The sequence below is a fragment of the Neomonachus schauinslandi genome, chromosome 15, assembly GCF_002201575.2.
Source record: "Neomonachus schauinslandi chromosome 15, ASM220157v2, whole genome shotgun sequence".
Taxonomy (NCBI): domain Eukaryota; kingdom Metazoa; phylum Chordata; class Mammalia; order Carnivora; family Phocidae; genus Neomonachus; species Neomonachus schauinslandi.
The window spans coordinates 27,027,408-27,040,428 of record NC_058417.1 but is presented as its reverse complement, the minus strand read 5'-3'; the positions used below and the strand labels follow the sequence as shown (position 1 = coordinate 27,040,428).

The 13,021-nt window shown below is 38.7% G+C and overlaps 1 protein-coding gene across 1 annotated transcript in view; it reads right to left on the bottom strand.

Annotated features, from left to right (window-relative positions):
• Positions 1–1,605: 1,605 nt before the first annotated feature.
• TRIM37 (tripartite motif containing 37) overlaps positions 1,606–13,021 on the bottom strand; it is a 156,957-nt gene continuing 145,541 nt past the window's right edge. The window contains exons 23-24 of the mRNA XM_021704395.2: positions 4,139–4,249; positions 1,606–2,868 (exon numbers count right to left, since the gene is read on the bottom strand). Coding sequence (XP_021560070.1) covers positions 2,786–2,868; positions 4,139–4,249 — 194 coding nt within the window. The 3' untranslated portion in view covers positions 1,606–2,785. The remainder of the gene's footprint in view (positions 2,869–4,138; positions 4,250–13,021) is intronic.

The following is a 13,021-nucleotide window of genomic DNA, read 5'->3' as shown; positions in this document are numbered from 1 at the left end:
GTGTGAGAGTAAATATTTCAGGCTCTGGGGCCAATAGGTTTCCTTAGCAGCTACTCCATTTGTAGGGCACAAGCAGCTACTGATAATCCGTAAGTGAACGGATGTTAACTGTGTTTCATTACCACTTTGTTTACAAAAACAAAGAGTGGTAGGGATTTGGCTCAAGGACAGTGGTTTGTCTACTAACAGAGAATGCCAGACACTTGTTAACTGAATCCCAAAGGTCTTCTTCAATGGACTGTGAGAATTTATACATGCTGCATATTTCTTACTATTTTATAATTCTCAAACAACATGACTTGAAATAAGCTGGAGCCCAACAAAATAGACATGATTTTCTTCACCACAGTAGAACTGCTTCTGAGTACTCATTCTGTCCTTTAGTTATCTACCAGTTTGTTTTTGATTTTTGGTAAAACCTGTTGTCAACTTTAATTACAAAATAGAGGATTTTATACCAGGAGGGCAGGTTCAATATCATTTCTTTAGAACCTTGCATTTTTTGCTTTTCAAGAGATAGATTTTATTCTTAAATATGGAATCAGAATATGGTACAAATAGGTTCCTAAAATACAAGAGAATATACCAATTAAGCTCAAAATATTTTCCCTCCAAAGTTTTGGTGCAAGTATAAAGAACTAAATACCTTCAAATTTCCCTACAGCTGTAACAACCAAAAATAGTCTTGCTGATATAGTGAATTCAAATTCTACCAAATTAAAAGGGTCTCCACCAGCTCTCAATTCATCAAAATAAGGGCAGCACTCCTGATTTTTATACATAACTTGAAAGCATAAGGAAAGCCAGAAAAATTCTCAAGATCCAGATATACCACAATCCAAGTATCACTATTCCATTCTAGGGAATCCATGGACAAAAAAAAAAAAAAAAAACTCAAGGTCATGAAAATCAAGAGCAAAGGTTAACAACATTTGGATTTAAAAAAGTGTACCTCCTCCCAATAAAGGGCAGAGGGATACCCCAAAATGCTACTGTGTAGATTAATGACCCAAGAGAATCTCCTGATTAAATCACCAATGCTTAAGTATTTACAAGTAATTTCCCCAAATGAATAGTCTTTTCTCAGGCTTTTCTTAGTTCTTAACCACATGTAGTTTTCCATATTTTGAAAACAAATAGGATATAAAGATATATGGGTTCTGAGTTCTATATCAAATATAAGTTTAAAAAGAGCTGGCAATAGCGAGAGATTCAAAGTAGTCAATCATATTTGTGTTTGTGGATTCCAACTGGTGAGTCTCCTTAAAAGAATGTATCAGTAATGCCTTAGAGTATTACTGCATGATAAACCACCTAATAACTATACAACAGCATGCCAACACTTAGCATGTTAGTAAGCGAATGTTAAATTTTTACTTCTTACATGATTATAGTACTTAAATATTTCCAACTAACTTTTAAGGAGATAAAGTACCCATATATATTACCAAGAGTCTAAGTAAGTCTCTTAATTTCCCCATGCATTTACTAACAGTCTACTCAGCTTAACAGCCTCTATCATACACAGGTAATGTGAATAGGAAAAAAAACCCGGGGGCTTCCTGTCCCACTTTTAATAAACTGCAGAGGCACGATATTTTCTCAAGTTCATTTTATTAACAAAAAGTGCGAACCGTTTTGAACAAAAGCAAACCATGAATCACAGCATTTGGCAAGACATTAGACATGGGAAATAAGTAAAATAGAAGTAGATGAGGTGCCTCTCACGTGTGTATTATATTCATGCTTCTTCAATAGTCTTATCAACTTGCAGTGTAATTTTCATAAATAGTATAGCAGATCAAACACAAATGTAGGACCACGGTGGAAAGTCTGGCAATTATTTTGGGCTAATTGAGTATGAAAGTAAACATTATACCACAGTTTCAAGTAAACCACTGTGCAGTATGTATGAATCTTTAAATGTATTGACACTGAAACCAATGTCCAACTAATAAAAATAAAAGAGAAAAGAGGGTTTTAAAATGCTTGTTGCACTATAGTTGTTTAGTAAAAGGTAGGAAAAAAAAAGAAGTGATTTTAAATGATCTTCCATGTGTTCATATGACTGGGAAACATAACCAATTCACATGAACTTCACTCATTTAGAATTATATTTGTAAAAGTCATACAACAGAAAGATTATGTGCCAATAATCAGTGTGCCTGCACTTGAACAAACAAGAAAAGGTAAATAAATTAATTTTAGTCAGCCAACACACTCCAAAGAGGAGACTCAGTCTAGTTTTGCTTTAGTTATTCACATAAAGTATCTACAGGGCAGAATCTACAAATAAGTAATTTTTCTGTTCCCTAATTTACAGGCATTAATGAAGCTATAAACATTATAATTAAAACCCAAAATATAAAGGTGGTCATTTAAACACAACTGAGCATCTAGCCACAGACACAAGAGCACTGAGGATTAGCAGGCTACCGAGCACATGCACTGTTTCTACATACACTGCGTGGCAGTTAATCACCTTTCCACTGTAGTAGACAAACTTCCTTTTATAAATATACTAACTTACTAAATTAATTGAGGACTACACTGTTAATTCACTACATTACACAGAATTCTTCACAAGCTGTTAATTTTTTCCTGCGTACTAATGTCATATACTACAATTGTGCTACTTTCTTAAGTTTCAGCATTACTATTTCAGGTAGAGATGATGAAAAAATAAGACCAAATCTGATTATCTGACTGATGACAAATTTGAGCACCAACTACAGCAAATTTCAGGGTCAAAGTAGCTTGCAAGTCAGTTCTCTTGATTTGACAATTACCTTCCGCTGTTTCCATCAGTATTAAAGCTGAGGTCTTCCGGGCCTATTTGTTCACCATCAGGAAAACTGGAATGCGTATCTAAGATAAAAATTTAAAAGCAGATAATAGTATTTAAGGACCAGTATTTTCTTTTCCATGTCTTTAAATGATCTTACCAAGCATATTATTTAAGCGATAAAGATGTACTGGGTTGTAGATAAACCTCTGTCTCTTCAAAGAATTTGTGATCTGAGTCAGGTATAAGCAAGCACAAAGGGAAAATAAACGAGAAAAAGTAAAATGTGTAATACCCTCAAATTAGAAGAGGAAAGGCACTGCCTAACTTTGTCCTCCTGGGGACACTGTGGGAGCAGCTGAAGAAGGGAAGAGGAAATGAGGAAGCTGTATGTACTCTGAAGACTAACTCTGTAAACATAAAATGTATTTTAAAGCAAATTAAATTATACCTGCAGATATCACTACCAACCTATGAGCACTCAAAATAACTTGCCCAAAATTTGGCTGCTTCTTTCAGAAACAGAGAAAATTACTAAAAGTGTCATAATACTTCAAAAATCATCCAATGCTTAGCTCTGTTTTGAAAAAGACACTAGAACATCAGGGAAATCTGTAAAATTATAAAGCTGACAACTAGCATGAGCCTGACAATGTTGTGATTCCAGGAAATCTTGCAGAGGAATGCTCAGACTGATCATTAACGTCTCTGGATAAAATACTGACAATGGGTGGTGGATGTCAGCTAAACTTACCGTGCTCATCATTTCACACTGTATACATAATACCAAATCATTAGGTTGTACTCCTAAAACAAAACAAGCAAAAATACTAACAATGACTTTCTCTCAGTGAGTTTTATTCCTAAAACTATTTTGGGAGGAAGAGGAAATTTAAAAAACGATGCTTCCCTCAACTAAATGCATTTCTAAGAAATCAGGAAAAATCTTTTAAAAAGTTACCTTATTGGCTAGGCTAATAACATCTAATAACATCTGAACCCCCCCCCCCCCCCCCCCCCAGGGATTGACAAACATTCTCTATACAAGGGCACACAGTTAAATATTTAGGCACTGCAGGCGACAAACTGCCTCTGTTGAAAAGTCTTCTCAGTTTTGTTTTTATTTTAAACAACTCTGTACAACCCAGAAGTTATGCTCAGGTGCCCTGCTCCACCAAGCAGCAGCCCGCGGGTGTCTGACCAGCCGGGATACCTATCGGTATTCACCGTATTGTTTACCCCATAGAATGTTGTCTCTCAAATGACAATAATTAAAAAAGAAAAAGAAGCAGCAGCTGCAGCAGCAGAAAAGACATTTCATTAATCTCTGTAAAAGGACACCAGGTGCTGCACCTTCATCTGGGGGCTGCACCATGAAAGAGTCATCGAATCCTCCCATGCTGGCGTGCTCTTCCTGCTCCTCGTTCTCAGTGTCACATTCAATATCGCTGTCACTACTCATTCCTGGCAGGAAAGAAGGGGAGAACGTGTTTCTGGTGAGAAACCACTGCAAGTGAAAGGAAAAAGAAGTCTCCTCATCTACTAAACAGAGACTCCTAGTGAATTTTACACTGGATGCCGAGACATTGTTAAGACACCAAACAGACGACAAATAAAGAAGTAACCACACAGGGCGCCTGGGTGGCTCAGTCGTTAAGCGTCTGCCTTCAGCTCGGGTCATGATCCCAGCGTCCTGGAATCGAGCCCCGCATCAGGCTCCCTGCTCCGCGGGAAGACTGCTTCTCCCTCTCCCACTCCCCCTGCTTGTGTTCCTGCTCTTGCTATCTCTCTGTCAAATAAATAAGTAAAATCTTAAAAAAAAAAAGTAACCACACAAACCTCAATTCTCTTTAGTTATTTAGAGCAGTGGTTTTATTTTTGTTCTCAAAGATTAAAACTGTCCTTTCTACAGCATCGGCAAGTAGTAATTTGAGACCAGTATTAATTTCATTGCACTGAGAATATTTTTTCCAAAGTTTTTTCTAGAGACTTTTAATCCTGATTTAATATAAATGTAATCGTTTCTAGCCTAAAATATATATAGACACATTTATACTTACATGTACATGTGTGTATAAAAAATTCCAATAATTCTAGCAATAAATGAGGTACTATCCCATTTGGGCCTCTAATTTTGTTTTTATGTGTTATCAGTTGATTTTTATTTATTTATTTATTTATTTATTTAAAAGATTTTATTTATTTATTTGAGAGAGAGAAAGAGCATGAGAGGGGGGAGGGTCAGAGGGAGAAGCAGACTCCCCGCCGAGCAGGGAGCCCGATGCGGGACTCGATCCTGGGACTCCAGGATCATGACCTGAGCCGAAGGCAGTAGCTTAACCAACTGAGCCACCCAGGCACCCTGATTTTTATTTATTTTTTAAAAGATTTTATTTGACAGAGAGAGAGACAGCGAGAGAGGGAACACAAGCAGGGGGAGTGGGAGAGGGAGAAGCAGGCTTCCTGCAGAGCGGGGAGTCCAATGCGGGGCTCGATCCCAGGACTCTGGGATCCTGACCTGAGCTGAAGGTAGACGCTTAACTACTGAGCCACCCAGGTGCCCCCTCAGTTGATTCTTAAAAGAAAAAATCTATAGAAAGTGCTTCTGTTTCAACAAGACAGTGATCAAGAAAATCTGAAAATCTTTCTGCTACAAACCCTTATAAATGATAGAGAAAATATGAACTTAAAATATTAATTTAATGAACAGCCACATTTAAAGGAAATAAGGGAAATACACAGGTGCCAAAACAAAAGAAGAAAACTAATGGGTCAGATGCTACATAGCCCTGAAGAATTTGATGTGACCATCAAATCTGATGTGACCATTTGATGTTAACGTTCCCTTGGATCCACCATTGAAAGGGAGTTGAGTGACTAAAACTTCACTCCTTGCATAAAGCTAACATTTTTGTTGAAGAGACAGACTAGAAAAAGTCTGCCTACTAAATACAGTCTCTTGTCTGTTTCTGCTGGGCTCAGCTCATCTAAGAATTCAAACTAAGGCCTGTGTGACTAATTTAGGTTTGGGATTGAAAGTTGAGGTTCAAATCTCAGCAAATTAACATAAAAATTGGTCAGGAGCTAGTGTTATTTAAATAAAGCAAATGTAAAATCCCTGGAGGGAAGGTTCTAGGTAAGATGGAATAAGCACATTCCATCCCATCTTTCCCACTGAACAAAGCTATAAAACCTGGATAGAATGCAAGAGGAGTGGGGGGATGGGTTAGCCTGGTGATGGATATTAAAGAGGGCACGTGTTATACACAATGAATCATGGAACACCACATCAAAAACTAATGATGTAATGTATGGTGATTAACATAGAAAAAAAGAATGCATGAAGCAGCTATTTTCTTTAAATGTCTTTTTTTTTTAAAGATTTTATTTATTTATTTGACAGAGAGAGAGACAGTGAGAGAGGGAACACAAGCAGGGGGAGTGGGAGAGGGAGAAGCAGGCTTCCCGCTGAGCAGGGAGCCCTACACCGGGCTCGATCCCAGGACCCCGGGATCACGACCCAAGCCTAAGGCAGACGCCTAATGACTGAGCCACCCAGGTGCCCTTTTAAATGTCTTTTTAAAAGATTTTGAGAGAGAGAGAAAGAGAGCGAGCATGCACATGCACTCCCAAGGGGGGGGGCAGAGGGAGGGAATCCTCAAGCAGGCTCCACGCCCAGTACAGAGCCCCACGAGGGGCTTGATCTCACGACCTGGAGATCATGACCTGAACCAAAATGAAGAGTCGGACGCTCAACCAACTGAGCCACCCAGGTGCCCCATGAAGCAGTTATTTAAGGACTCTGAAAAGCAACAGGAACAGGCATATTGATGTAGACCAGAACTTGAAGTACCACCAAACTGGCAGATTTAAATAAAACCCAGAGTCTCATAATATCATATTAAAAATATTCAGGATACAATCCCAAATTACTTCAGCATATGAAGACCCAGGAAAAGACAATCAACAGACATCAATCAGTGAACACTCTTGAAGCATTAAAAACAACCAAAAAACAAAACAAAACAACAAAAAAACACTTCTCTGGAGGGAAGCTTCCACAATCCTTATGATAACTCATAAGAATTTCACGGGGGTAGGGGGGAAGAAAAGATTTTTTTTAGGGGTGGGGTAGGTGGGACAGAAAAAGAATCTCAGAAAGGTATGTTCCAATCAAAATTTACAAAACAAACAAGGTAGATAATCCACCTGAAATAAGAGTCAAGCAGATACACAAATAGGATAATACCATGGATTTTTCATAAACTGAAATAATGGCCTGTTTAACATGAAAAAGGATAAATTTTTTTAAATTACTACACAAAAAAATAAAAAAAAATTACTACACTGACTTTCCAGAAATGAAAGATAGTCATTAAAATTTAAATATTAATAGATGGATTTAAGCAAGGTTGAAAAAGAGATCAGCAAATTTAAAGACAGAACTGAGGAAATCAAACAGAATATTAAAAAAATAGGAGATGAAAATAATAAAAAAGTGGTTAAAATATAAGGGAATAAATGGTAATAGTTCGAACTGTGTCAAATAGACTGCCACAGAGACAGTAAAAATAACAAAGGAGAGATAATACATTAAGAGAAAATGGCTGAGGGGCTCCTGGGTGGCTCAGCTGTTAAGCGTCTGCCTTTGGCTCAGGTCATGATCCCAGGGTCCTGGGATCAAGCCCCCCCATTGGGCTCCCTGCTCCGCGGGAAGCCTGCTTCTCCCTCTCCCACTCCCCCTGCTTGTGTTCCCTCTCTCGCTGTGTCTCTGTCAAATAAATAAATAAAAATCTTAAAAAAAAGAGAAAATGGCTAAGAATTTTCCAGAATTAATGAAACACATTCTGAATTGAATGAAAATAAAAAATACAACATATCAAAATTTGGAGGATACGGCTATAGCAGTGCTTAAAAGGAAATTTATTAAAAGGTTACATTAGAAAAGTAGAAGGTCTCAATGATCCAAGCATCTACATTAAGAAACTAGAAAAAAAGAGCAAATAAACTCAAAGCAAATAAAGGAAGTAAATATAGAATAAATAAAGTTAAAGGAAAACAACACAAAAAGAAATCAGTGACACAAAAAGGCAGTTCTTTAAAAAGATTAACAAAATTGAAAAGCTTCTAGGCAGACAAAGGAAAAAGGGAGCAAAATTACTAATATCAGGAATGGAAGAGGTGACATCACAACAGATTCTACAGACATTAAAATGATAATAAGGGAACAGTATAAACAACTTGATGCTCATGAAACCAAGAACATAGATGAGATGAACAAATTCTTTGATAGATACAAACTACCAAAGGTCACTCAGGTAAAAACAGACAATGTGAACACGTATTTTAACTACTAAAGAAATAGAACTTAAAAGAACTTAATAACAAAGAAAATGGTAGTCCCAGATGGCTTGATGGGTGAATTCCTCCTCTTCTGTTTTCAAGAAGTTTGTGTAGTAGGACTTCTCCCTTAAATATTTAGAAGACATAGGCTAGGTATATGGACATTTCTGAAATATTGTTCAGCAAAGCAAAAAAACCCCAACACTTTCTTGCTGTAAAAAGCCAAGTATGATAGTTTAGAGACAAAACCAGCTACTTCCATGAGGCACCACCTCCACCTTGTGGCCCTTCATGGAACTGTTGCTAAAAATCCTAAAACCCACTTGAATTGAAATTTCTAGGCACAGGCACTAGTGCTTCTGAATTCCTGACAGATTCACACACAAAGAAATGGAATTCTCTGGATTCTCAGGAATTCCCAAAATCTTAAGTTATTCTTTAAATTCATTTTCCTACTCTTTACTCATTACAGATCTTTAAAAAATTAATTTATAATATTTAAAAGAACTGTAGCCTACATTGAATATTCAAATACTAGAAAATGCTGTGAACATTGAGTAGAGTAGTATTCAAATAATGTAACATTTAGAACTCTTAGCAAGGTTTATAGCACTACATACAATCACATGTTGAAAATGCCAATTTAAGAATTATTTTGCTTCCCAAACTTCCTATTTCTTGGAATGCCACTTGTAGGATTCCTATGAAGTGTAGTATAAACTTATTTATATAGTAGCAGACAGGGCCACGAACACACACTTAGGGAGGTTCCCTAGCTTTGTGAATGTAATGAGAAAGAAAAATTAGTCTCCTCACATCTAGCTTTACTGCTGGCCTACTGAGTCAACAAGTCCTTCACAACCCATTGCCTTCAATAAGTGAGGGAGTAAATACACTAAGGTCAAATACCTGAAATCAAACTAGCTGATGTCAATCAAGAGACCACAAGCTATTTCCTGTGCTTTGCCCCATATATTGCAATGTCTCCCCACTAATACCTAAAGCAAACTAGTGATATTTTACCAACTCTCAGCAGTCTGAATATTAGACCTTTCTTAATCTCACCAGGACGTGTCAATAGGTTTTCATATAACTGGCTGTCACTGATAGTAATTACAAGATACCATTAAATGTAAGATGCCATAGAGATGTTAATGTGGAAAACAAAATCTGCATCTTACAGTAAAAGTTGGAGTATTACTGTATCAATCATCTACCACATTTTTTGAGCATCCACTATATACTAGGACTATTTAGTACAGTACTTATTTCTAATGCCCTTATTCACAAGTGCTCAGATTTCAGATGCTGGGAAATACTTGAACCACTTAGTGCAGCAGACTCTACTATTTCACCTGCCTCGCTCCTGTCTAATATGGAACCTCACTACTGTTCAACTATCTCCCCTCTTCCATGTGGCCATGTGGAATGGGTCAAGGAGGGGAACCAAAAGTTTAGACTTTGCCAAGTTTCCTTTTTTTGCCAGTGATTAAGAGATATAAGAGGATGTTAGGAAATTGTTAAGGTACTCTTGACAAAGGTTTTCCTTGTTGATAGAGATATATAGAATGAAATAATCCTCCTGTATCCCCAGAATTTTATTCTGACTCTATATGAAGTTTGAAGTTGCAGCAACCATCTTGCCATCCTGAGTGGGGCTAAGCCACTGAGAATGGCAGTGTGAAAGATGGGGGAAAAAATGAGTTCTTGAGGACATTAAACAGCTGTTTTCCAACCCTGAAACTGCCCTACCACAGTTGATACTTCATGTTAATACAAGAGAGTAAATCTTTTTTGCTTAAGCCAGCTGATTTGAGTTTTTGTAACTTTTATTAGAATCTCTCTCTTTTTTTGGGGGGGGGGGTGGAGGGAGAGAGAATCTTAAGAAGGCTCCACACCCAGCGTGGACTCTGATGCAGGCCTCAATCTCATGCCCTGAGATCATAACCTGAGCCAAAACCAAGAGTCAGATGCATAACTGACTGCACTACCCAGGTGCCCCAGCCGCCCCTTCTATTAAAATCTCTCAACTGGGGGCGCCTGGGTGGCTCAGTCGTTAAGCGTCTGCCTTCGGCCCAGGTCTTGATCCCAGCGTCCTGGGATCGAGCCCCGCACTGGGCTCCCTGCTCCTCGGGAAGCCTGCTTCTCCCTCTCCCACTCTTCCTGCTTGTGTTCCTGTTCTTGCTCTGTCAAATAAATAAATAAAATCTTAAAAAAAAAAAAAAGGGCACCTGGGTGGCTCAGTCGGTTAAGCGGCTGCCTTCGGCTCAGGTCATGATCCCAGCGTCCTGGGATCGAGTCCCGCATCGGGCTCCCTGCTCTGCGGGGAGCCTGCTTCTCCCTCTCCCTCTGCCTACTTGTGTTCTCTCTCTATCTCTCTGTCAAATAAATAAATAAAATCTTAAAAAAAAAAAAAAAGATTTGTAACAGGCATACCATGGCTTTTCCCTGGGATGGGTTTATTGATATCCTTGACTGAACTGAAAGGAGATCTGTGCTACTTCAGTAGGAACTCAATCAGAGCATACTCTCCAGTTGCAGAATGCGCAAGGAAGACACTGGTCTACTTCAAGAGTTCTGCAGGGAGGGTATCAACTGGCAGCAGCAGCAGCAGGGGTGGGGGTGGTGTCAAGCTTTTCAGTATCAGGCCATTAAACACAAGATTAATAAAAGGTTGTCCCACATGGTCCCACTGAGAAAGGAAAAAGGCCTGCTGATGCCTGACATGTCTAAGAAGTCATACTGCATCGATGCACAAAAACATTTAAGAGACCGCCTTAGTAGTCCCAAATTCCCTGCAAGTAACACAAACAATGACTTATTTTAAAGTTTCTTCAGACAGATGTGACAGATAGACAGACTTACCTATAGTCATCTGACACAGAAAATTTTCTCTTAGGAATTCTGCTCAAATAAAGAGCCCTGTGTTTCCTAACCATGGACACAAGACAAACCCGCTCAACTTGCTACCAAGGCTTACTGGTGTGGAAAATAAAGGTTTCGTGAGAATTGCTTCCTGCTGATGACAGAATAATAATACCACATCTGTGAGGAAGGCCCCACTCTCCTCTCACAAAGCAGATTCCAAAAGGCTCAAAGCTCTTACTGTCATCCACTATATTCCCTTCTTCCAGTCTTACCAGTTAGTCTCCTCCTCACTGCCTATCCTGGGACTCGAACGGTAAACAAGCTGCTTACATACCAACAAACCACAAGGGTGTACTTCTGTGGCATTGTTGATTTGCATGTTTACAGCAACTCTTCTTACTCAGTTCTAGGTTCTTTATATCATATCGCTCCTTATATAAAAAATGTCTTACTGGGTCCCACTGACCACTTAGCTCTAAACCTCAGTTTCAAGGATTTGAAAGTGCACGGTAGATCCCAAATGTTGCCAGCAAATTCTAGTTTATGATAGGCCATCAATGATTAGCTCTAAATAAGAAAAGAAACTGATGTCAAAAACTTTCAGGGTTCTGGGTGCTAAGATAATGTGCATTTTTGAGTTGAAGGCTGAAATTAAGTCCAAGTCATGTTCTCACCAACAGTGATTTAACATGCTTTGTGCCAATTTTAGGGCAGCTAGAGTTCCACATCCCCTCTCCCCACTCCAAATCCATTCTCCACAAAACAGATCCCATTCAAAGGACAAAGTCCAAATTTTATTTTTTACTTCTCAAATAATTTAATTTTTAAAAAAATTTCTTTATTAACCTATAATGTATTATTTGTTTCAGGGGTACAGCTCTGTGATTCATCAGTCTTACACAATTCACAGCACTCACCATAGTACATATCCTCCCCAATGTCCATCACACAGCCACCCCATCCCTCCCACCCCCCTCCACTCCAGCAACCCTCAGTTTGTTTCCTGAGATTAAGAGTCTCTTATGGTTTGTCTCCCTCTCTGGTTTCGTCTTGTTTCATTTTTCCCTCCCTTCCCCTATGATCCTCTGTCTTGTTTCTCAAATTCCTCATATCAGTGAGATCATATGATACTTGTCGTTCTCTAATTGACTTACTTTGCTTAGCATAATACCCTCTAGTTCCATCCACATCGTGGCAAATGGCAAGATTTCATTTTTTTTTTTAATGGCTGCGTAATATTCCATTGTGTATATATACCACATCTCCTTTATCCATTCATTTGTCAGTGGACATCTAGACCCTTTCCATAGTTTGGCTATTGTGGACATTGCTGCTATAAACATTGGGGTGCATGTACCCCTTTGGATCCCTACATTTGTATCTTTGAGGTAAATACCCAGTAGTGCAATTGCTAGGTCATAGGGTAGCTCTATTTTCAACTTTTTGAGGCCATACTGTTTTCCAGAGTGGCTGCACCAGCTTGCATTCCCACCAACACTGTAGGAGGGTTCCCCTTTCTCTGCATCCCCACCAACATCTATCGTCTCCTGACTTGTTAATTTTAGCCATTCTGACTGGTGTGAGGTGGTATCTCATTGAGGTTTTGATTTGGATTTCCCTGATGCCTAGTGATGAACACTTTTTCATGTGTCTGTTGGCTATTTGGATGTCTTCTTTGCAGAAATGTCTGTTCATGTCTTCTGCCCATTTCTTGACTGGATTATTTGTTCTTTGGGTATTGAGTTTAATAAGTTCTTTATAGATTTTGGATACTAGCCCTTTGATATGTCATTTGCAAATATCTTCTCCCATTCTGTCGGTTGTCTTTTGGTTTTGTTGACTGTTTCTTTTGCTGTGCAAAAGCTTTTGATCTTGATGAAGTCCCAATAGTTCATTTTTGCCCTTGCTTCCCTTGCCTTTGGCGCTGTTTCTAGGAAGAAGTTGCTGCGGCTGAGGTCGAAGAGGTTGCTGCCTGTGTTCTCCTTTAGGATTTTGATGGACTCCTGTCTCACATTGAGGTCTTTC